The 25,739-nt window shown below is 44.8% G+C and overlaps 1 protein-coding gene across 1 annotated transcript in view; it reads right to left on the reverse strand.

Annotated features, from left to right (window-relative positions):
• Nucleotides 1-5,063: 5,063 nt before the first annotated feature.
• NLRP4 (NLR family, pyrin domain containing 4) overlaps nt 5,064-25,739 on the reverse strand; it is a 31,061-nt gene continuing 10,385 nt past the window's right edge. The window contains exons 4-9 of the mRNA XM_006868280.1: nt 25,560-25,727; nt 20,957-21,124; nt 17,005-17,175; nt 13,538-13,708; nt 10,382-10,552; nt 5,064-5,157 (exon numbers count right to left, since the gene is read on the reverse strand). Of these exons, the coding sequence (XP_006868342.1) occupies nt 5,064-5,157; nt 10,382-10,552; nt 13,538-13,708; nt 17,005-17,175; nt 20,957-21,124; nt 25,560-25,727 (943 nt within the window). The remainder of the gene's footprint in view (nt 5,158-10,381; nt 10,553-13,537; nt 13,709-17,004; nt 17,176-20,956; nt 21,125-25,559; nt 25,728-25,739) is intronic.

Below are 25,739 nucleotides of genomic sequence, written 5' to 3' on the forward strand. Positions count from 1 at the left end.
AACCACTATGCTACCAGAGCTCCTTACTGTCAGTCGTAGTCTTAGGGTAAAACTGATTGTTGAACATTTTATAGCTTACGAAGCATTTTCCTAAAGCTTCTGATTCTTCATCAAAGCCATGGGAGGCAGAACCACCCTTGTTCCTGATTTAAAATACTCTGCCTCAGTTCTGTGTTGTGAGTTGCCGTAAAGGTGACTTGCACTGATGTGTGCAGGGTCGAACTGTGCTCCACAGGGATTTCGGGGCTGTGATCTTTTAGAAACAGATGCCAGGCCTTCCTAGGTGCCTCTGGTTGGGTTCGAACAGCCAATCTGTAGGCCAGTAGTCAAGAATTTATCCATCTGCACCACCCAGGGAACCTTTGGTTCTGCAGTCGTGTACAGAGGTATTCAAAGAGCTGGCCTTTGAACCAAACTCTTCTGTGTCAAGATCTAACACTCTTCACAACCTCCAGGAGCTGAATGTCAGGGTTCTTGTATTGTCTCCGAGGGCTACCCTAACAAAGTAGCCCCAACGGAACAGCTTACAGCAACCAAAAGTATTCTATCTCAGTTCTGAAAGCCACAGTCTGAATTCAGGGCATGGGCAGGCTTGCCGTCTCTGAAGGCTCTAGGGGAAGAGTCCTCGGGAGCTCTGGTAGACACATGGGTTCACTGACTTCTGGCAACATCAGTGCAGTCTTTGCCCCTGGTTTCCTGTGTCTCTGGTTCTCTTCCTCTTGTAAAGGACAGCATTCGTATCGGATAAGGGTTCATCCCACATCAGTATGACCTCATGCTAACGAATTATATTGGCAAAGTTCCTATTTCAGATTAAGGTACTGGGGGTTAGGATTTCAACATACCTTTTATTTTTTTCTTAAAGCTTTTATTGTAAATTGAGTGATAGTTTACATGGCAGAATATCGGTTTTGCACTCAACCAACTGTATTTTGTTTCATTGCAATGATTATAATCCCCTCCATGTGCCATCAGTTAACAGTATTTGCCTCTATTCCCTCTTTTTTTTTTGTACACAAAAACACACAGGGATATATAATCGTTTAAACCATGAAAGGGCACATTCTGCAAGCCTGCCTCCTGGCTGCCAGCTCTCAGTGCCTCTCTTTCCATGAGTCTAGAGTCCTCAGCTGCTCCCTGTCTCCATGTCCCCATCTCTGCCTCCATCTCTGGTGCCACTGCTTCTCTGGATAGGGTCCCACGTTCCACTCATGCTCTTCTCCCTTGATGGTCCTAGGGTCTTCTGTTTCTGGACTGTAAGATTAACTACTCCTCCATTTTTGTTACAAAACATCTACATTTACAGTTGTGACAGTCGCAATTAGACATGATTACAATTACTATTGAATCAAAAGAATTCTATCCCCATCTCCTTTCACCAGACCTGTCTAGACAAGATGCAAACTATTCAGTGGGGATTCTACCTCCCACCACACACTCTGAAACTAAACTCCCTCTTGAAAATTTGTAAGCCAGCCACTCCGTGCCTTTACAGCCCCCTCCCCACCCATTTTAGGTGGTGGTGGTGTGCCATGGAGTCGGTTCCAACACATAGTGACCCTGCATAGCGTTTCTGAGGCTGTAAATCTTTATGGGAGCATAAAGCCTCATCTTACTCCCACAGAATGGTTGTTAGTTTCGAACTGCTGACCTTGAGGATAACAGCCCGACTCGTAACCATTAGTTAGCCAGTGTCTAAGTTGCCCATCCCTATACAGAGGGAATCGGATTGATCCTTGATGTGAAGACTCCTTCCCTCTCAATTGGTATTTTGAGCTACAACATCCATAAGTAAAGGTCAAGTTCATCAAATTGTAGCAGTCTATGCTTGGTCCCCATATCAAATTTCTTTATCTTCCTCTAGTCGATTTCTGATCAAGTCACCCAAGCAAGGTCAAATGGCTACTACCTGCAAGTTTGGGCATTCTTGCGTGCCTCCCCCTCACTTCATATCAGCTGGATACTTCACTCTCAGCTCCAGCCCGCCGTGGGCAGGTCAGTGTCCATGGGCCCAGGAGGTCCCAAGTCTCTCCATCTTCTCTCTCTCATCTCAGGGTCGACAGGAGTCTATGGAATGTGGTTGAACACAGGCTCTGTCTTCATTACTACCTTCCCCCACTTCCACTCACGAGTAGACTGACGTGGTTACGAGCCAGCTTACAAGTCTACTCATGTGTTCCCTTTGAGTTTCAGTCTTGGGAGGAGGGTTTGTCCTGAAGGGACTTGATGGCTCGCCTTGGTCCTTCCCAGGTGAATAGCTTGCTTTGTTCTTGTAATAGCCAAACAGTCTGGGGTTTCTTTTTTGTTTTTGTCTTCCTCTGCTGATCTTTCTTTTAAGAAGTGTCTCTATTCCTCTAGCTGCTCCAGGCTGGCCTACTTGTCCTTTCAAGTGGGAATGTCCCACCTCAGAAGGTTCTGGATGGAGTTCAGGATCCCACCTAAGACCCTATACTCTACAAAGGCTCCACAAGAAGCCTATTTCACTAGACAAGTTCTAGAACCCCTTTTAGGTATTCCAATCAGTTATAGGCTGAAGATGGGCTTACAAGCTTTCTGTAGTCATGTTTCCTGATACTCCTTTCTATCCCACTCAAGTGTCTATTTTACAGTTGTGTTATTGTTAAGTGCCACTGAGTCAATTCCAATTCATGGCAACCCTATTTGTCAAAGTAGAACAGTGCTCCGCAGGTGTTTCAAGGCTGTGGTATTTTGGAAGCAGATCACCAGGTCTGTTTCCTGAGGGGCTTCAGGGTAGGTTCAAATTGATTTGTAGTTGAGTACTTAACTATTTGTTAATGTAGGAACTCTCAGTGTAAGTTATCAATTATTAAAATGGAATAATTTCTGATACTTTGACAAAATGTCCATTTATTAACCCTTAATCTAAGACTGGAGTCCTGGTGTAGCATTGTAGGATAAGCACTGGACCACAAGGTCAGTTTAAACCACAAGGTCGGCAGTTCAAGGTCACCAGTCACTCCTCAGAAACCTTATGCAGGGTCAATCTGAGTTGGAACCTACTTGATGGCACTTAACAACAACGTAAGACCATCCCCGCACCTCTCCATTGTTTCCTTAAAAAGCAAAGCAGAAATGTCCTCCAGCCAGTGCCGAATCCAAGGTATTTTCACAGTTCTTAGGAATGATCTGTTAGTCGGATCATCCCTAAATGTGTCCTTGTTTTAAAATCGCAGCGTGAGAATGGTGGTGGTGGGTGCTGTGGCTTTGATATTGATTCTGATTCATCGTGGCCTTCCGTGGCAGGGAAGAACTGTGTCATAGGGTTTCCTAAAGTTGGAATCTTTACCACAGCCACTCACCTGGTCTTTACTGTGGGACCACTGGCATGTTCTAGCTGCTAGCCTTTCACTTAGCAACCAAGTGTGTCACCCATGCCTGTCACCAGGGCCTCTTAAGCTTAGAAGACTAACAGCTTATTTCAGTGTGAGTGAATACCACTGAGTTATCCAGGACTCGGTTAGTCAATAACAGGCCCTCCTCTTCTGGAAAGCAAAGGTGAGCAGAAGGAACAGCGGGGAATTTGGTACATTTATCACCCGCTGACTGTCTTCTCCAGACTCACTCTGGGTTATCAGTCCCCGGCTGACCAGTGTTAGCACAGCGGCCTAGCTATAAGGAATGAGTAGCAGAATCGTTCAGCTTTCCAACTTCACTCACTTCTCTTCCTTCTTTTATCTTTCTACCCCCTTGTGAAACACTCTACTTCTTCCTCTTTCCCACTATGCCTTGCAATCTTAGAAGTGTGGTTTAGATGTGGTCAGGATGGAAAACCAAACCAAAACCCACATCTCTTGCTTTTGAGCTGGTTCTGAATCACGGTGACAGCATGTGTTTTGGAGTACAAGTATGCTCCATACAGCTTTCTCAGCTGTAATCTTTATGGAAATGGATTACCAGAACTTTCTTCCACGGCACTTCCGGGAATGTTTGAGCCACGGAACTTCTGTTAGTAAGTGCCTTGGAGTCAGTTCTGACTCACAGTGATCCTGTATAGGGTTTCTGAAGAATGGCTGATGGGTTTGAACCACTGACCTTGAGGTTTGCAGTCCAGTGCTTATCCTACAGTGCCACATTAGGATTGGCTAATGATTGGTGGACCAACCATTTGCCCTACTCAGGGACCATTTAGAGTCAGGGAGGAGACAATGTGTATCAATGACTGCATTCAAGTATGTGGGAGTATCGGAACAACACGGAAAGTTATACCTTCACTCATGATTCAGCTGCTTTAGGGGTTTTTGATGAGAGTTGATGGTGAAGAGCATCTTCACCTTTATCTGAACTGTTAGGGAGAAGGAAGGGGTGTTTTAAACTCTCTTGGATTTAAAAATGTGCTTCTGAAGTACTTTCAGTAGCCAAAGGCACCCTGGTGGTCCTGAGGGCTACGTATACATTGGGCTGCTAACTGCAAGGTTAGGGGTTCAAACCTACCAACAACTCAGCAGGAGAAGGATGAAGCTGTCTGCTCCTGGCACACAGGGGCAGCTCTGCACTGTCCTCTAGGCTCACTGTGAATCAGAATGGACTTTTGATGCCAGTGGGCTTGTTTTTTCAGTTTTCATTGGTCAAGAGAAGAGAGCTAGCTTGAGTTAGAACATGAGAAGGACAAACAGAAAGAAGGAGTGAGGACATCACCTCGCACCTACATTTCTAGCGTGTCCAGCATCTTTCTGAATCAATGCAGAGAAAGACCCCAGCTCCTTCAATCTGCACTCTCCCTCTGGGAACCAAGCCTGCACCAAGCTTTTTCAGCGTGTTCAAAATTATGACTTTATTGGGTACTTAAAATCCTATTGTGAGACAGAACAGAAAATCCCCCAAGATGGCATTTTAATGGCATGCATAAACGTACATGATATGAAACACATCTGAAGGGGGTGCCAGAAAAATTGCAGCCCACATCAGTGTAGGGGTTTGTAATTCTTGGTGCTAAGTAGGTACAGGGGAGGGTCTCAAGTCCTGTCCTGTGTGAGTGCTCGGGAGTCAGGATGTATCCACACTGCTTGCGTTGTGGTCCGGACTCCTGTGGTTCTGCCTCTACCTCAGTAGTACTCCATGATTGTCAAGGAGGGGACGCTCTCTTCCACATCTACCAGAAGTCTCTGGGTTTCTTCACCAAATTCATCTTTGTCCAACCTGTATAATATAAAGATGGATCTGTTTTTTGTTGGAAAAAATATATGATCTTTATGCCATCTTTTTATATAATTTCTTCCCTGGGAAAGTCTAAGAGATGATAGTGTTACCTCTAAGGGGCAAGAGATATGAGGAGGGTGTCCAAAAGCTCCTGGGGAAATGGAATGAAAAGCGAATGGAACTTCTCCATGAACTTGTTGAAGCCCCCTTGTGTCTGTCACGTGTAGAAGTGTGCTGATGAGGATTTCACATCTGGCTCTAGAGAAGGAGGAGGAATAGAAGAGAGGGGAAGAGGAGGAGAAGGGAGACATCAGAGACCATTATCAGATATAGTGCCAGAAGACGAAAACAATCTGAATAGCACCAGAATATTGTCAGCAATAGTGACGAAAGATGAGCCCCTGAAGGTTGGAAGGGACTCGAAATATGACTGGGGAAGAGCTGCCTGATCAAAGTCGAGTTTACCATGAGGAGAAAGAGCGGCAGCATCCATTGACAAGCAGAATATGCAATGTCCAAAGTATGGTTCTAGAAAAATTGGAAGTTGTCAAAAATGAAATGGACCACATAGGCATTCGTGAGCTGAAGTGGCCTGGAACTGGCCATTCTGAATCAGAGAATCATCTAGTTCACTAGGCTGGGAAGGACAAATTGAGAAATGGCATCACATTCACCGTCAAAAAGGAGTTTCAGATGGATCCTGAAATATAATGCGGTCTGTGATAAGATAATATCCATATACCTACAAGGAAGTCCACTGTTACTCAAATTTAAGCCCCAACCTTAAAGTCAGTGATGATGAAATTGAAGAATTCTTCCAATGTTGTCAGTCTGAAATTGGATTGCAAAAGTTGGAAACCAAAGAGGAAGGATCAAATTAGAAAATATCGCTTTGTTTATAGAAATGATGCTGGAGATGTCATGACAGAATTTTTTAAGACCAATGACTTTTGTAAGACCAATGACTTTGAGGCCAAGTTGGCCAAACTTCGTCTCTCATACTTTGGACATATTGTCATGAGGGAGCAGTCGCTGAAGAAGAATATCATGTTTGCTAAGGTGGAGGGTCATAGGAAAAGAGGAAGACCCCCAATGACATGGATTGGCCAAGTGGCAGCATCGATGGACTCAAGCGTGGTAACAATAGTGAGGTTGGCCCAGGAGTGGGTAGTGTTTCGTTCTGCTGTGCTATGGGTCGGTACCGACTCGATGGCACCTAATGACAACAACAACAATGACTTATTAATTGCAAATATATTAAAAAAAAAAAAAAAAAAAGGCAGCTATACACATGGACCTCACCAGATGGAATACTCAGGAATCAAACTGACAACATCTGTGGGAAGAGACGGTGAAAGAGCTCAATATCATCAGCCAAAACAAGGCCAGAGCAGACCATCAATTACTCATATGCACATTCAGGCTGAGAGCCAGAATATAACCTCGAAATTCCACCTGAATTTGAAGTCCATCTCAAAAACAGACTTCACGCATTAGACACTAATGACCGGAGAACAGAGAGTCATGGTTGAAACTAAGAACATCATACAGGAAGAAAGCAAACTGTCACTAAAAAGACTGGAGAGAAAGCAAAGACCAAAATGGATGTCAGAAGAGAGTCTGGAACCTGCTCTCGAGCATAGAGAGGTAAAACACATGGAAGAAATGAGGAGGTAAAGAATTGAATAGAAAATTTCAAAGGGCAATTTTCTTTACCATAAGAAAAAAAGCAAAGTATTGTAATGAAATGTGCCAAGACAAGAGTTAGAAAACCAAAAGGAAAGACCACACTAAGTATTTTTCAAGCTGAAAGAACTGAAGAAAAAATTCAAGCCTTGACTTGCAATGTTGAAGGATTCTCTGGGCAAAATATTGAATGATGCAGAAAGTATCAAAAGAAGATGGAAGGAATACACAGAGTCACTGTACCAAAAGAAATGGTCTATGCTCAGCCGTTTTAAGAGATAGCATATGATCAAGAACTGATGGTACTGAAGAAAGAAGTCCAAACTGCACTGAAAGTATTAGCGAAAAACAAGGCTCTAGGATTTGATGGAATACAAATAGAAAACTTTCAATAAACTATGTAGCACTAGAGCCACATCATCTATGTCAAGAAATTTGGAAGACAGCTACCTGACCAATTGGAAGAGATCCATATTTGTGCCCATTCCAAAGGAAGATGACTCAAGAGAATGTGGAAATTACTGAACAATTTCACTAATAACACATGCAAGTAAAATTTTGCTGAAGATAATTTAAAAACAGCTGCAACAGTATATTGACAAGGGAACTGCCAAAAAACTCAACTCGGATTCAGAAGAGCATGTGGAACTAGGACTATCATTGCTGACGTCAGATGGATCTTGGCTGAAAGCAGAGAATACCAGAAAGATTGTTTACTTGTACTTTATTGGCTACACAAAGGGTTTAGACTGTGTAGATCATGAGAAACTATTGATAACATTGTGAAGAATGAGTATTCCAGAATATCAAGTGCGCTCGTGAGAGACCAAGAAGCAGTTGTTAGAACAGAACAAGGGGACACTGAATGGTTTAAAATCAGGAAAGGTGTGCTCCTTGCCCCATATGTATCCAGTCTGTATGCTGAGCAAATAATCCAAAAAATTAGATTATATGTAGAAGAATGTGGCCTCAGGATTAAACAAAGACTCATTAACAACTTGCGATATACAAATGATACAACCTTGCCTGCTGAAAATGAAGAGGCCTTACAATACTTACTGATGAAAATCAAAGACCACAGCCCTCCGTATGGGTTGCACCTCAATGTAAATGAAAACAAAAATCCTCACCACCGAAGCAATCAATAATATCGTGATAAATAGAGAAAAGATTTAAGTTGTCAAAGACTTCATTTTGCTCAGATCAACCATCAACACTCATGGAAGCAGCAGTCAAGAAATCAAACGATGTATTGCACTAGGAGAAAGTGTTACAAAAGACCTCTTTACAGTGTTCAAGAGCAAAGATGTAAGTTTGAGGACTAAGGTGCACCGGATCCAAGTCATGGCATTTTCAATAACCTCATATGCATGTGAAAGATGGACAGTGAATAAGGAAGACCATAGAAGAATTGATGCATTAGAGTTATGGTGTTGGAGGAGAATACTGAAAGTGCCATGGATTTCCAGAAAAACAAACCAATCTGTGTTGGAAGAAGCACAGCCAGAGTGCTCTTTAGAAGCCAGGATGGTGAGGCTTTGTCTCTCATGCTCTGGACCTGTTGTCAGGAGGGACCAGTCTCTCCAAGAGGTGGCATTGTGAGGATGGCACAGTCTTTCGTTCTGTTGTGCACAGGGTTGCTGTGAGTTGGAACCGACTCAATGGCACATAATAACAATAGCAGCTGCTACAAGAGCAGGGCCATCCACTTGTGGAACTTCTGGAACTGCAGCAGGAAGAGAGGAAGAGGAGGGATGGGGAGAAGAAAGCAGCAGTCCCACTGAGGTCAAGTCGACGCTGTTCAAAGGACAGAGGGGAGGAGAGCTCCTTCAGCCGGCCACTGGGGCGGCAGATCTGTGAGGACGCTGACTGCCACCACCTGTCACTCAGAGCAGCTGGTGGACTAGAACTGCCGATCTTTCTGCTAGCAGCCCAATGCTTGCCCCGTTACACCACCAGGACTCCGATTTGTAACATTTGCCCATTTCTGTGGTGTAAATTATCCAAACATGGTCATCAACTCCAGGCCACCAATTCAATCCCTCGGAAACCCTATAGAGGGACGCTCTGGATCAGAACCAACTCGATGGCACTTAACAACACAACCAAAACTATAGCGTAAGGAGTCCTAGTGTGGTGCTCTAGGATAAACATGGCACTGCAAGGTGGGAGGTTCAAACCCTACAGGGCCGCTATGAGTCCAAACCGACTTAACGGCACTTAGAAAACATAGTGCAAGTCGCTCTGGTGGCACAGTGGTTAAAGCACTTGGCTGAGAACTGAAAGGCTGGTGGTTTGATAGCTGAAAGGTAAGGTTGACTGCTTGTGTAAAGAATCCAGTCTTAGAAACCCCACGGGGTAGTTGTACTCTGCCCGTAGACTCACTACATAAATCGGAATAGGGTTCATGGCAATTTGTGTGGTGGTTTTTAAGCATAGAGTCAGGAAGTGGCATGGATAAATGACTCATGCCAGCATCCAGCCAGACAAAATCAATGCTCTAAGCGTTGAGCTGCTAACCACAAGGTCAGCAGTTCCAAGCCACCAGCCGTCTCCTCAGGAGAAAGAGAAGACAGTCTGCTCTCATCAACATTTACAGAAGCCCTGTACAGGTCGCTATCTGTCAGAATTCAGTTGGTGGCAGTGAGTTTCTATTACTATAGAAAGCACTGGTGTCGCACATAAACATCAGGGTTTGGGTGAAGAGCTCAGTGGAAGAAGCTATGGAGAAAAGACTGACGCTGCTTTTATTTTTTATAAAAGATAAAATAGTAGAAATTTATTCTTATTTGAGTGCCGAGGGCAGAGGGGAAATGAATGGAGAAAGGAAACGTGAAGGATTGTTTCGTTGTGTGTTGTTACATGCTGTTGAGTCGGCTCCGACTCATTGCGACCATGTATAGCGTTCCGAGGAGCAGTTCAACCCAACCTTGCAGTCCAGTGCATTATCCTGCAGCGCCACACTAGGACACCAAACAAAACAGTTCCATAAATATAATCTATAATCATAATGCAAACACATATGGCTCATACTGTCATTATAACTTGCATTGTAAGTGTTGTTGTTGTTGTTAAGTACTGTGAATTCGGTTCCGACTCACAGTGACCCTGCATAGGGTTTCCGAGGCTGTAAATCATTACGGGAGCAGAACGCCTCATCTTCTTGTTAGGTGCCATGAATCCATTCCAACTCACAGTGACCACATGTGACGAGGTAGAACTGCCCCAAGGGGTTTCCTAGGCTGGGATCTTTAGAGGAGCAGCTAGTTGGACTTGAACTATCTTTCATGAGTGGCCTGAGTTTTAACTGGTGTGCCTCCAGGGCCCCTCATTATAACAAACACTTGACTAGTGAGCACTGCCACTGGCTGGGTCTCACTCTCTTTCATTCCTACAGTGACGCTGGGACAGAAAACATTATCCCAACTTCAAACATAATGGGATTGCACTGCATATGTTATACATTTCTGGAGCCCATTGGTCCCTTCTTGACCCAGAAGGCCCTCCCCACCAAGGAAGACAACAGGAAGCAGCTCACCCAAGCACGCACAGGGTGCACTCAGGGTGTCTCAAGGCGTCACACAGCACCACCACCGCGTCATGATCAAAGTTATTTCCAATCAGGTTTAGTCTCTTCAGAGTTTTACTGCTGGTGAGCACAGAGGCCAGGTCCTCACAGCAGGCACTAGTCAGCTGACACACGTCCAATCTGCAGGAACAACACACACGGTGAGAGCATGTACCCCACACACAGACACATATCCAATCTGTAGGAATAGTACACACTGTGAGAGTGGGTACCCCACACATACACACACACACACGGTGGAGCGGGTACCCCACACATACACACACATCCAATCTGCAGGAATAGTACACACTGTGAGAGTGGGTACCCCACACATACACACACACACGGTGGAGCGGGTACCCCACACATACACACACACATGGTGAGAGCAGGTACCCCACACACAGACACATATCCAATCTGCAGGAATAGTACACACTGTGAGAGTGGGTACCCCACACATACACACACACACGGTGAGAGCAGGTACCCCACACACAGACACATATCCAATCTGTAGGAACAGCACACACGGTGGAGCAGGTACACACACACACACACACACGTCCAATCTGCAGAAATAGTACACACGGTGGAGTGGGTACCCCACACATACACACACACACACACACACACACACAGTAGAGCGGGTACCCCTTCACGGTGATAGGGTTTTGTGCCAACTTAACTGGGCAAGGATTCCCAGTACTGTGGCAGTGGAGATGGGCTTATTCCCGTGGTGAAATGTAATACAGCTTATTCCCGTGGTGAAATCTAGGGTGCTTGGCTATGAGCAGCCAATCAATTAAATGGGGGTGTGGCCTGCTCCCAATATGACAGCCCACGGGAAAAGCTTGCTGTCTCTCCGCTGGGGTCCGGGGACTCTACAATTGTGAGCTATTTCCTTGATATAGACTTCTCTTGATACACACACACACACATACACACATCTACATATACGGAGTCCTGGTGTGGCATTGTGGGATAATGCATTGGACTGCAAAGTCAGTTTGAACCACGAGGTCACCAGTTCAAGCTCACCAGCTGCTCCTCAGAAACCCTGTACAGGGTGGCTATGGGTCAGAACCGACTTAACAGCATTTAACAACAACAAATATATACATATGTAAGTTTCACTGGTTATGATTCTCCAGAAAACCCAGCCTAAGACACTCAGGGTGAAAGAGGAGGCAGGGGTAGAACCTGAGGCAGACATTAGACATTGAAAAGCTCTATTTTCCTTTTGTTGTTGTTAAGACGCCCAGCAAGAACAAATGTCCATTCAACAACTTCTGCATGTCCAAGTACATGGCATGGATGACATTCTGCAAGTTGGGGGACCCATTCTCACCCCCCTTTTCCCAAATTGTCCCTCCTCCATGAACAGAACTCACTGCCTCCTAAGTTTCCTATCGGACCTTGTGACTTGCGGTTGTCACTTTGATCCGATAGACAGTTCTTTAGAAGAGCAGAGTGTGAGGCAGACATTTGTGAAAGATCATCCCATACCTTCCGAGTACCATGTCATTCACACACTGTTGTTAGCTGCCACCGAGTTGAATCCTGACTCATCGCGACTTTCTTGGTTTATAACCTTTATGGCACACAGATCAGCAGACCGTGCAGCAAACTGCAGATCTGCTGGGTGGGTTTAAACTACCAACCTTTAGGTTATCAGTTGACTGGAAGCCACTTGTAGTACCCAGACGTCTGTTACATTAGATTCTAGCATCGGATGTCAACATACTGTATATTAGAGTCTAGCATCGGATGTCAACATACTGCCCTGTGGTAGATTTTAAATTGTCCACAACTGCCCATTCCTTTCGACACCCACGCTGTCTGCAATGAGATGCCACTGAGAGTATTTCCACCCCACGAAGAGAGTATTTCCCCCACCCTTCAACTTAGGCATCCTGGTTGTGCAGTGGGTAAAGCACTCAGCTGCGAACAGAAAGTTCAGCAGTTTGAACCCACCAGGCACTCTGCAACTGAATGTTACGGCAGTCACTGCCATAGAGATTTACAGCCTTGGATTGTGGGGTTGCTGTGGGTCAGAACGGGCTCGGTAACAGTGGGGTACTTTTGGTTGAATGAGTTAGGAGGGGCCCTGGTGGCACAGTGGTTAAGCACTCAGCTGCTAACTGAAGGTTGGTGGTTTGAACCCAGATGCAGCAGTCTGCTTCCATAAAGATGCCAGCCTGGGAAACCCAATAGGGTAGCTCTACTCTGACCTGCAGAATCCACTCAACACCAAGGGATTTGTGAATGAACTTGCTTTGGCTAATATAACACTGTGGACACAACTTGATGTGCTTTTTGAGTCTATGCCTCAGAGCACCTTGTACACTTGTTATTTCAATGATTATAGTGCCCGCCATGCATATCCCAGCATCCTATATGTGATGCTCTTTTAAACCTCTGAGGTACCACATCACCAAGTCCAAGCCTCGGATGAGAACCATGCATTCCTGCCACCCTCCTCCATCCTCAGTGGACCTCTAGCCAGCCCACAGCCAGACCTGACAGGAAGGACAACCGAGGTCAGTAAAGTCCCCTCCAGAGCCTCAGATTCCTGAGCATGCCCAGTCACGACCAGCAGAGTCCGCCCACAATGAGAAGAGCTCATCCTTTTTAAGAGTCTAAGTTCTAGAGAAGGCGCTCTGCTGGTGCAGTGGTAAAGTACTTGTCTGATTATCGAAAGGTTAACGGTTCAAACCCACCAGCAGCTCTGCAGGAGAAAGACATGGCAGCCTGCTTCCATAAAAATTAGCCTAGGAGTCCCTCGGGGGGGGTTTGGACCCAGTCATGGGATGTTGCTGTCAGTTGGCACCCACTGGACTGCAATGGGGAACAGTTTCAGCATGCATTGTTATGCAGCAAGGAATCCCTGGGTGGTGGGAATGGCGACTGAAAAACCCTACAGAGCACAGCTTTCCTCCGACAGACTTGCAGTCAGCATAAATCAGATTGGATTCCATTGGGTTAGGCCCCACCATTCTGGGGTTATCTGGGGAGGTGGCTGACGTGTGTCCCTGACAGTTGTCATTTCTCTTTCTGCCCATCCACCCTCTCCACCTTCTACCACCCCAAAGACTCCCCCAGACCCTGGAGGATACCCACCCAAGACTCTCTAAGTGACAGCTGGGATGGATCAGAGCTTCACACAGCACCTTCACGCCCCTGTCTTCCAAGTCATTGTCCCCAATTTCCAGGTTGTGCAGGTTTGGATTGCTGGTGAGGACTGAGGCAACGTTTGGACAGTCCTCAGCCGTGATGAAGCACCTCACCAAGCTGCAACAGAACAGAGACGGCATCACTCCGAAGGGTTCACTACATTTTTGTAGGATGTTAGAGAAAGACTAGGTCCCCGGGTGGTGCAAAGGGTTTGCAACTTGACAAGTAACCAACTTACAGCGGCCCTATGTAGGGCTGTCACCAGGAGCTGCTGGTGAGTTTGAACCTTGTTGTTGTTGTTGTTGTTAGGTGCCATCGAGTCAGTTCCGACTTACAGCGGTCCTATGTAGGGTTTCCCAGGAGCTGCTGGTGAGTTTGAATCTTGTTGTTGTTAAGTGCCATTGAGTTCGACCCACAGTGACCCTGTATAGGGTTCCCAAGGAACACCTGGTGCGCTCGAACCACCAACCTTGTGGTTCAAACCAACTTTGCAATCCAGCACATTAACCCACAACGTCCACCAGAACTCCTAGACACTGGCCATTTGAACCCACCTAGTTGTGCTGTAGGAGCTCTGGTAGCGTAGTGGTTACAAGTCAGGCTGCTAACCTCAAGGTCACCAGTTCAAAACTACCAGCTGTTCCGTGGGAGAAAGATGAGGCTTTCTGCTCCCATAAAGATTTACAGCCTCAGAAACCCTAAACAGGGTCTCTATGGGTCAGAACCGACTCCACGTCACACTACCACCACCACTAAGTGTCCTGCTTCCATAAAGCTGACGGCCTAGAAGACAATATGGGACAGTTCTAATTGGTCACACGCTGTCGCTACTGGTTGGGACTGTCTTGATGGCACATAACAACAGTAACAACAAACATCATGAGAAAAAAGCAATCACCCAAAAAGGACCTAGAAAGGAGGGTACCACTCCACCACTGGGCGCAAACATGTCAGTGATCAGGAAGGGGGGCGGGGACCAGGCGCCTTTCATTCTGCTGTATGAGAGGTCACCATTGGTCGGAGCCAACTCAAGGGCAACTAACAAACACAAAACGGCCATCTAGTTAAGTTGGGTATGAGCTCAAACAAAAACCCTGGTGTGGAGCTATGGGGAAAGCACTGGACCACAAGGTCAGTGGTTCAAACTCACCAGCCGCTCCTCAGAAACCCTCCACAGGGGCGCTGTGAGTTGGAACCAACTCTACGGCACTTAACAACAACAAAGGAGAAAAGGAGCAGTTTTTATAGCTTGGGACCAAGGGAGGGTTTTACGAATAATATGATGTTCTTCATATGTTATAGGACATGACTAACTTTCACCAGGTGGATAGAGAGAATTGAGACTCCAGGGAGAAGGCTAAACCAAGGGGGAGAAGAGAACCTAAGATCTATGTGGGAATCAACATGGAAAAACCAGACACTTCCGAAAGGAACAAGCGGGCGGGGATGAGCGAGTAACGAGAAGGAGAGATGATGAGCTGGTTCCATTTAGCGTTGTGAATATTCGAGAAATATTTGAATTTTTAAAAAATTGCCAATTGGGGTAGCATTTCATTATCAAATATCTTTCTCCAAGAAATCCACAGACATACAAGATTAGGCAGAATTCTTTAACCCAAAACAGTAATCTTCACTACTGGACCCACAAATAACATCAGGATTGTTGTTGTTGTTAAGTACCATGGAGTCGGTTCCAACTCATACTGACCCTGCACAAGGTTTCCGAGGCTGTAAATCTTTACAGGAGCAGAACGCCTCATCTTTCTCCAGCAGAACCACTGGTAGTTTCAAACTGCTGACCTTGCGGTTCGCAGTCCGATTTGTAACCACTACTCTACCAGAGTTCTCATCAGGATACATGGAAAAAATATGGAAGTTTTCTTTTAAAAATAAAATATGGAAAAACTTCATTTTACTTGGATCCACAGTCAACATGAAGGGAAGCCACAGTCAAAAGATCAAATGATGTATTGCAAAAATAGGCAGACCTGCTGCAAAGAGCTCGTTAATGTGTTCAAGAGCCAAGATGTCACTTTCAAGACTAAGGTGCGCCTGCTCCAAGCCACGGTATTTTCAATCACCTCATATGCATGCAAAAGCTGGACAGTGAATAAGGAAGACCTTACAAGAATCAGTGCCTATGAATTTGGGGGTTGGTGAAGTATATGAAAATATCATGGACAACCAAAAGGACAAACATGTACAGCCAGAACATTTCTTAGAAGGGAGGACAGTGAGACTTCATCTTACATACTTTAGACAGTCCACGCAAACGGACATCATGCTTGGCAGAGTAGAGGGTCAGTGAAAAAGAGAAAGACCCCTAATGAGATGAGCTGATACAGTGGCGGCATTAATGAGCTCAGACACAAATTATGAGGCGGGTAACAGGACTAGGCGGTGTTTCGTTCTGTTGGTTATAGGGTCGCTATGAGTGGGAACCCACTTGCTGGTACCTACCAACAACCATACCCCAGGAAACTTCATGAGATGGGTTCAATACCTGAATGCCATGACCGGCAAGCAGGGCTAACACAAAGGAAAGATGACGCATGGGTAAAGTTTGATGATGATGATGAAGTCAGCATCATTACGCACCGGAGGGTATCTCGTGATCTCCTGACACACAGCATACGTCCTAGCCTGCCGCTACATACAGGGTCGACATGAGTCTGAATCAACTCAGCAGCACTTAACAACGCGGGCATCCTAGTTTTGCAATAACGGAAGGGGAAGGGAAGAGGAATCTTCAGTCTAGCTATTCTGTTAGTTCATCTCATGGACCGCTTTCCTCCTATCTCCTCAGCTCTTTGACCAATCCATCATGTCTGTTTCTTGGGATTCGTATTTCCTGATGGTTGTTGTTGCTGTTGTTAATTCTGGCTAATTGATGGCACGTGACAGAGCTGCCCCACAGGCTCTTCTAGGCTGTCATCTTTATGGAAGCAGCTCACCAGGACTTTCTGCATGTCACTGGGTGGGTTGGAACCACCGATTTTTCTGTTGCTAGACTGTTGAGCTACCAGGGCCCCTTACACAACATAGTAAATCTGTGTAACTAAAGTCAAGGCACAAGTTTGCTAGCCGGAATACCTCTACAAGAACGTAAGTGAAGCATTTTTAAATTTCCATATTCTAAGGTACACACATTGTTTGTTGTTGTTGTTACGTGCCGTCGAGTCAGTTCCAACTCATAGCAACCTTGCATAGGGTTTCTGAGGCTTTAGATCTTTGTGGAAGCAGAAAGCCTTGTCTTTTCCCTGCGGAGCGGCTGGTGGGCTCGAACCATGGACCCTGTGGTTTGCAGTCCAGTGCTTATCGTATCACAGACAGTGCAGAATTCATCAGGCAAAAGTGGTTTCTCAGCAACCGAAACCCTTGAAAAGGAGGCTCGGTTTTCAAAGAAGACCTACCAAATAGACTGCAGGCAGCAGTTTGGGTGTCTTAAGGCTTCACACAGGAGCTCCAAATGATGGCCTTTCAGGACATTTGCACCAAGATCGAGATGGACCAGGCATGTACTGCACACAAGAACGTCACAGATGTCCTCCCAGTAGGGTTCACTGAGGTAGCAGCCAACTAACCTGTGAGAACAAACGTGTGTGAGACAAGGAGGGAAAAGGAAGAAGACACCTCACACACACACCTTTCTCTTGTCAACCTTCTCACCGGCTCCCACAGCAAGCTCTCTGCCTCTCTGCGGGGCTTCACCACATAGAACTCAGGACTAAAGGGCTTACCAGGGAAGTTTTGGGCTGTTGGTAAGTGCCAACGAGTCAGTTCTGTCTCATTTCCAAGGAGCGGCTGGTGGGTTTGATCCACCAACGTTTTGGTTAGCAGTGCAGTGCTTTTTCCTACAGTGCCACACCAGAACTCCATTGTTGTTGTTGTTAAGTGCCGTCGAGTCGATTCCGACCCATAAGGTTTCCAAGGAGCAGCTGGTGAGCTTGAACCACCGACCTTGCAGTTCAAACAACTTTGCAGTCTGGCGCATTAACCCACATCGCCACACCAAGAATCCCCAGGACTCCGTTAGGGGAGTACAATTCAGGATGAGAAACGACTCAGGATATCATTCTTTCTTAGCTGTGTCCACAGGCAAGCTTGGCCCGTGCTCCTCCCTAACCTGCTCAGGAAAGCGTTGCCAAACCCAAACTCCACTGATAAGTGCCCAGGGAACCGCACTCCGCCAGCAAGCCTCTTGCTTGAAGGCGCTCAGTTCTCTTATTGAGTCCAGGAGCCTAGCTTCACCCAATGCCTGGAGTCCCCTCACTCTACCAGGAAGCCCCTTGCCAGAAGGCATTCAGCTCTCTAGCTTCATGGGATGGTGAGCCCACTGCACCACCTGCTGTTGGTCTCCTGGTTCTGGAGATGCCATTTCTCTGCTCCTTCTCTGTTACAGCTCCCTTTGTCTGTCTGAGGTCAGGGCTCTTAGTGCAGCGCCCCAGGGTCTGAAGACTGCACTGCTTTCCTGACTCTTTCTTGATTGGAGCGAGGTTTCCCTTTCACAGTCTTTGGGATAGCTTACTTACTTGGTTGGAGTGAAGTCTCCCTTTCACTGTCTTTGGGATAGCTTACTTATTTGGTTGGAGTGAGGTCTCCCTTTCACTGTCTTTGGGATAGCTTTCTTACTTGGTTGGAGTGAGGTTGCCATTTCTCTGACTTTGGGATAGCTTACTTTCTTGATTGGGACAAGGTCACCCTTTCTCTGCCTTTGGGATAGCTTACTTACTTGGTTGGAGTGAAGTCTCCCTTTCACTGTCTTTGGGATAGCTTACTTACTTGGAGTGAGGTCACCCTGTCTCTGCCTGTGGGATAGCTTACTTACTTGGTTAGAGTGAGGTTACCCTTTTGCTGCCTTTGGGATAGCTTACTTTCTTGATTGGAGTGAAGTCTCCCTTTCACTGTCTTTGGGATAGCTTACTTACTTGGTTGGAGTGAGGTCTCCGTTTCTCTGCCTTTGGGATAGCTTACTGTTAGCTGAGCCGGATGGTAAGACAGACCAATCCCCTCATTAGTGTTCCATACATCTTATTTTCATGGCTCCACCCAACAAGATGTAGTCCTGGTGTGGCGCTGTGGGTTACTGCGCCAGACTGCAAAGCCATCTGAACTGCAAGGTCAGCGGTTCAAGCTCACCCGTTGCTTCTCGGAAACCCTATGCAGGATTGCTATGGGTCAGAACTGACTCAACAGCACTTAACAACAAACACCTAACAAGAATGTCAAAGAATGCACCTTCTTTGTATTATTAGCAAACTGTACAATCCCCTTGGAGAGCCAAGAGCACCTTATTTGCATAATCCCCCCACCCAGTCATTTGGAGGGAGCTACTGGTGTGGTGCCGTGGGTTAATGCACTAGACTGCAAAGCCATTTGAACTGCAAGGTCAGCGGTTCAAGCTCACCAGCTGCTCCTCAGAAACTCTACACAGGGTCACCATGAGTCGGAACTGATTTGATGGCACGTAACAACAACACAAGGCCATAGCTAGAAGGGTGGTGGTAAGTGGTCCAATGTACCAAGTACCATATAGTTGGATCTTGCTTTTTTCTGCAACTTGACAATCTCTGACTTTTGAGCACTCAGTGTGATTCCTGACGTGGTTAGGATTAAGTCTCCCAGGCTGCCATTTGCTTTCTGTTTGTACTCATTCCTTTTTTGGTTCAATTGTACTTTTTCGATCTTCTTTTGTGTTGAGAATTTCGTATGATTCCATGTTAACTTTTATGGGCCTATTAGTTATAACTCTGCGTTTCACTGTTTTAATGGATGCTTTGTGAAGTCCTGGGGTGGACCTGTAGGATAAGCCATGAGCTGCTAACTGCAAGGTCGGCAGTTCAAACCTATCAGCCACTCCTTGGAAACCTTATATGGGATCACTGTGAGTCAGAATTGACTCAACAGTACTTAACAACACAAAAATAAACTCTGTAACAGAAGAGCAACTTATGGAAGAGGGCTTCAATACTTGCTACAGCTTTCAGTTTTATATTCTTTACGATGAGGACTGCACCTCACTGTAAAGAAAACAAAAATTTTCACAAGTGGACCTGTAAATAACATCAGGATACATGGAGAAAATATTGAAGCTGCCAAAAATTTCATTTTGCTCAGATCCACCATCAACACTCATGGAAGGAGCAGTCAAGACATCAAATGATGTATCACATTAGGCAAATCTGCTGCACAAGACCTCTTTAAAGTGTTCAAGTGCAAAGATGTCACTTTCAGGACTAAGGTGTGCCTGATCCAAGCCATGGTATTTTCACTAGCCTTATATACATGTGAAAGTTGGACAATGAATAAGGAAGACCTTAGAAGAATTGATGCATTTGAGTTTTGGTGTTGGTGAAGAATATTAAAAGAACCAAAGACTGCCAGAAGAACAAACCAATCTGTCTTGGAAGAAATGCAGCCAGAATGATCTACAGAAGCCAGGATGGTGAGACTTTATCTCGTATTTTTTATTTGTTCTCAGGAGGGACCAGTCCCTGGAGAAGGACATCATACTTGGTAAAGTGGAGGGCCAGTGAAAAAAGAGGGCAACCCTCAATAAGATGGATTGGCACAGTGGCAGCAGCAATGGGCTCAAACATAGCAACGATTGTGAGGTGGTGCAGGACTGGGCAGGGTTTCGTTCTGTTGTGCATGGGGTTGTTAGGGATCAGAACCAGCCTGACACATCTAACAACAATAACAGCCTATCTTCAAGTGACATCATGACATTGCACATGTAAAAACCTGGCTGGTGTTGCATGCCTTGGAGTCGGGTTCAACTCATAACAACCCTGGAAAGGGCTTCCAAGGTGGGATTGGTGGACTTGACCTGATGACCTTGTGGTTAGTAGCCCTGTGCTGATCCTACATGCCATGCCATAAGAACCTTAAGTGTGTATGTTTCCATATCTCCTCTCCTGGCTTTTGTGCTATTATCAGACGTAAAATATATTCACATATATTGTTGTTCAGTACCATTGAATTGGTTCCGACTCAACAACAGTTGTCGACACAAGAAGCAACTACGTATTGTAGACACTTTAATCCAATCTAACGTCTTGAAATTTACTATGGGCTCTGTATGTTGTTAAGCACCGTCCAGTTGGTTGCGACTCATAGTGACCCTGTATACACACTTGTGATTTTCATAAGATTTCTAGGGCAGCATTTCCTTCTTCCCTCCATTATGAGCAAAGTGAAGTTGAGAGAAGTTAGGGCACTAGCTCAGGAGGCAAACCCAGGACTGGAACTCTACTCTGGCTAACTCTGAAAATCCATGTTCTGTTGCCTCCACAGTGGACGGATCTGAGTCAGCTCAGCCGGCTGCCATGTGTTCCCACAACAGGCCTTCCCGCTACCACTTACACCAGGGCCTCCAGCACACAATCTGAGTGGCACAGAGCCTCACATAGCATGCCCATTCCTCGGTTCAGGTAATTGTGTGCTAGATTAAGGAACTTCAGTTTCTTGTTGACTTTTAGCACTGAGGTGATGATTTCACAGTCGTTCTCAGTGATGAGACAATTTGCCAACCTGCAGGAGACAGAGAATGTCACATTCCACTTGGTTCGAGTTCCCCAACATTTTGCTTTAGCTGATCCTAGAACGTGCAATGGTTAAATGCTCAGCGGCTAACTGGAAGGTCGATAGTTTGAACCTACCCAGCGACTCTGCGGGAAAAGAGATCTCAGAGTTCTGTGACACCCAAGGAGTCATCATGTGTTGGAATTGACTTGTATACACGTGTGTGTGTGTATCTATATATATGTGCACATGTATGTGTGTATATATGTAGTGTATATACGTATGTGTGTATATATGTATTTATGTGTGTATATGCATTATATATGTGTGTAAGTACATGTATATGTGTATACACGCAGGTGCATATGTATGTATACACCTATATGCATTTTTATGTTTACGTATATATGTTTGCATATATATGAATCCGTAATTGTATGTATATATGTGTAGGTGTATACACACATGTGCATATGTATATATCTATACGCGTATGCATGTTTATGCTTATATGTTTATACGTGTATATATGCATGTGTATATGCATGTACATATATGTGTGTATACATGTGTGCATTTGCATGCATACATCTATGTGTGTGTTTGTGTGTGCATGTATATGTTTGTGTATGTATGTGTGTATATATGTATATGTTGTTGTTGTTGTTGTTATGTGCCGTGGAGTCAGTTCCGACTCATAGCGACCCTGTACAGGGTTTCCGAGGCTGTAAATCTTTACGGGAGCAGAAAGCCTCATCTTTCTCCCGTGGAACAACTGGTAGTTTTAAACTGCTGACCGTGAGATTAGCAGCCCAATTCTTAACCACTACGCTACCAGAGCTCCTTATATATGTATATATACACGTGTATGTATAAATATATATGTGTGTGTGTGTATACATATGGTGTGGCGCTGTGGCTTATAATCGCTGGATGCAAAGTCAGTTCGAACCGTAAGGTCAGATGTTCAAGCTCATCGGCCACTCCTCAGAAACTCTATGTAGGGTCGCTATAAGTCAGAACTGACTCAACGGCACACAACAACAACAACAACAATATATAAAACTTTCACAATTCAGCAGCCAATAGACAATCCAATTGAAAGACAGGGAAAGGACTTGAACGATTATTTCCTCAAAGAAACTAGCAACAGGCGTTTAACAAACCACAAAAGGACATCGTTCCAAATAATTGAAATAAGTTACAAAGATACTGGACAGTACTACTCATTTGGAAAATACAAATCAAAATGATGGAATACTATTTCACACAACAACAGGATGGCTATTATTAAAACAAGACCCAGGAAATAATGACAGAGAAACGGGAACTCCCATGACTGCCGACGGAAATGGTAAGCATTGTCATAGCTGTGAAAACTGGGCTGCAGGGTCGGTGGTTCAAACCCACCAATTGCTCCTTAGAAAGCCTATACAGGGTCACTATGAGCCAGGACCAACTCCACAGCACTTAATAAGAGTTAAACATAGAATTACAATGTGCTGCCACACAATTCCACTCCTCAGTGTATGAGAATAAGTAAACATTAGGTTCCAGTTCATCCATACACAGGTTTATTCCAAAGAAAATGTGTTTAAACATGTTTCTGCAATCAATGGTGACTGAAGACAAGCTCTCTTAGCAATATGCCTGTCTTAGCTGTGTTCCTATGTCTTAAACACTGTAGCTGTGTTATGGTGTCTTAAACTGTTTTGTGTGTGTGTGTGTGTTTTTTTTTTAGGCATGTGTGTGTGTGTGTGTGTGTGTGTGTGCCTTGGAAAAATAATTTTGAATTCAGGGCTAATATTAAAATTTTAACAAACCACAAAAGGACATCGTTCCAAATAATTGAAATAAGTTTACAAGAATGCTGAGCCACATATAATGATTTTTAGACAGATTAAATGGGTTATTTTTTGTGATGTTTTCACATTTGCTGGGGTTTTTTTGTTTGTTTGTTTGGGGGCTTAGGGGTAAGGAGCTAAGGAGCTCTGGTAGCATAGTGGGTTAACAGTTAAGCTGCTAACTGCAAAGTCAGCAGTTTGAATCTACGAGCTGCTCTGTGGAAGAAAGATGAGACTTTCTACTCCTGTAAAGATTTACAGCCTCAGAAACCCACTACAGGGTTGCTAGGAGTCGGCACAGACTTCACAGCACATAACCACCACCAGGGCTAAGGCGTTAGGGTTAGACTAGGGCTAGGGCTTTGTGACATGTTCCAGTTAGGGTTAGGACTAGGATTAGGGGTAGTGGCTAGGCTAGGCTTAGGAGTAGGGCTGGTCTAGTTTTAAGGATATGGTAGTTTCGTTTAAATTTTTATTTTTTGTATGTTTCTTTGGCATATGGATAACCTGTTTGAAACATTATCTACTAGATCATCTATCTATTTTCTAATGGATGTTTTACTTGATTTCTTAGAGGATGGGTCAAGTGTTAAGGGGGAAGTTCAGGAAGACCTTAAAGATGAATTCAAGGAAGAGAGCTAAGATCAGAAGAATAGGGCCACGGGCTTATGGGTCAAAGGAGATGGAGGAACCTCAGAATATGGCCCTCCACCACCCTTCAGGTGTGGAAGTAACTCACCCTTCCCTTGTGGCCCAACTTTCAGCCAAGCAGTAGGATAAGTATATGGGGGTGGGGAACCTCACTAGTAAGGCACGCTCACTATGAATTTTGGACAGTCAATCATTCAAAATGGATTTAGGGACAACAGGTATTTAGGGACAAAATTGTGAAGGGATGGGAAGGTGGTTGGCTGGAGGGATTGCAAACATTGAGATGAAACAAAGTGTGTGATTTGTTGAATGTCAAATGGATGATCTTGTCTGTTAATCTGGGGAATAGCAAAGAGGGGTCATCTGCGAGAATCTCTCAAAGGATACAGGGTGATCACAAGGGCTTATTAGGAAGAAAATTGAAAATTGCACTGGTAAATAAAAGACTGGGAAAGTTACAGGACTGAAAATGCTTCCATCACAAGCATGACCATTCTGAGGATAGCAAGGTTCATCCTATGAGAATTTCATTGGGAAACCTTGTCCTGTCCACCCTACCACTCTGCCCCTGCCCCTTCAGACTGCCTTTTGTTCCCCAAACTCAAAGAACATTGAAAAGGAACACAATTTGAGTCCCTCAAGGGTGTTGAAACTGCCATACTGACACAGTGAAATTCAAGAGTGCAGAATTCTTCAGGAAAGGGCTGAAAATCTGGAAACACCACCTTCAGAAGTGTATCAGTGAGGAAAGAGTTAAGTTCACATTTTGATATTTTTGTTTAATAAAGGTTTTATGATTGTGTAGCAATACTTTTGGACTTACCTTCACATTTACTCAAAAGAACTGAAAACAAGCGTTCAAACATGAATGTTGATCGCAGCATCGTTCACAATAGCCAGAAGGTGGGAACAACCCAAATTAGTCCATTCACTGATAGATGGATCAACAAAATGCAGTATGTCTACACAATAGAATACTTAACTATCGAGTCATAAAAAAATAGAAGTACTGTTACATCCTTTTCGTTGTTTGGTGTCACTGAATCGATTCTGACCCATAGTGATTCCGTGTGACAGAGTAGAAGTGTTCCATCAGGTTCCCAAGGGGTCGTTTTTACAGAGTGGACTGCAACATCTCTTCTCCCATGAGCCACTGGTGGGTTTGAACCACTGATGCTTTGGCTAGCAGCTGAGTGCTTAACTATTGCTCCATCATGGCTCCTTACTGGGACATAGCACAACATGGATAAACCTTCAAAGCATCATGCTTCAATTTTCCAGGTGTTGTACATAAAGTTGCCATAAACAATCGTATACCTGACTCAGTAAAACTGGATTCCCTGAGTGACACAAATGCTTAACACTCAGCTGCTAACTGAAAGGTTCGTGGTTCAAGTCCACTCAAAGGTCTGGAGATGTAAACTGTCAGCCATTGAAACCATGTGGAGCACAGTTCTTCTCGGACATTCCTGAGTTGCCATGAATCACAGCTGATTTTGGTTTTCAGCAAACTTACATGTGCAATTCTGTTGAGTATACACCTAAGAGTAAAATATCTGGGTTATACAATATGCTAGGAGTTCTGGTGTGGTGTGGGGTGGCACGGTAAGGTAAGCACTAGACTGCTAACTGCAAGGTCAGCAGTTTAAACCCACCAGCCACTCCTTAGAAACTCTATACATGGTTGCCATGAGTCGGGACCAACTCAACAGCACTTAACAACAATGACAACAGTATCCATGAAAGTGGAATATAGACAAATCATTTTCTGAAGTGGTTGTACCAAGTTAGGAATCTTAATTTCAGTATTATATTTTCAAGGTCTCAAGCAGTCTGCAGAAGCTAATTTTGAGTATGAGGAATAGAAAAGAAGAGGAAAGTAGATGTATTTAGAAGTGCACAGCCCTCTCTGGCATGCAACCTGTGAGTCTGGTGAGCGGGCGGCTTACATGAGATCTTCTATGTTACACGATGGGTGGTTCAAAGCCTCACAGAGCATCTTCACATCATAATCGGAAAGCGATGTATGGCTGAGGTCCACGTATCTCAAATGTGGGTTCTGAGTGAATACCTCAAATAAAAGCCAGCTTTCACCAATGAGAGTAACATTACTTATCCTGCAAAAGACA

The sequence above is a fragment of the Chrysochloris asiatica genome, unplaced genomic scaffold, assembly GCF_000296735.1.
Source record: "Chrysochloris asiatica unplaced genomic scaffold, ChrAsi1.0 scaffold00116, whole genome shotgun sequence".
Lineage (NCBI taxonomy): Eukaryota > Metazoa > Chordata > Mammalia > Afrosoricida > Chrysochloridae > Chrysochloris > Chrysochloris asiatica.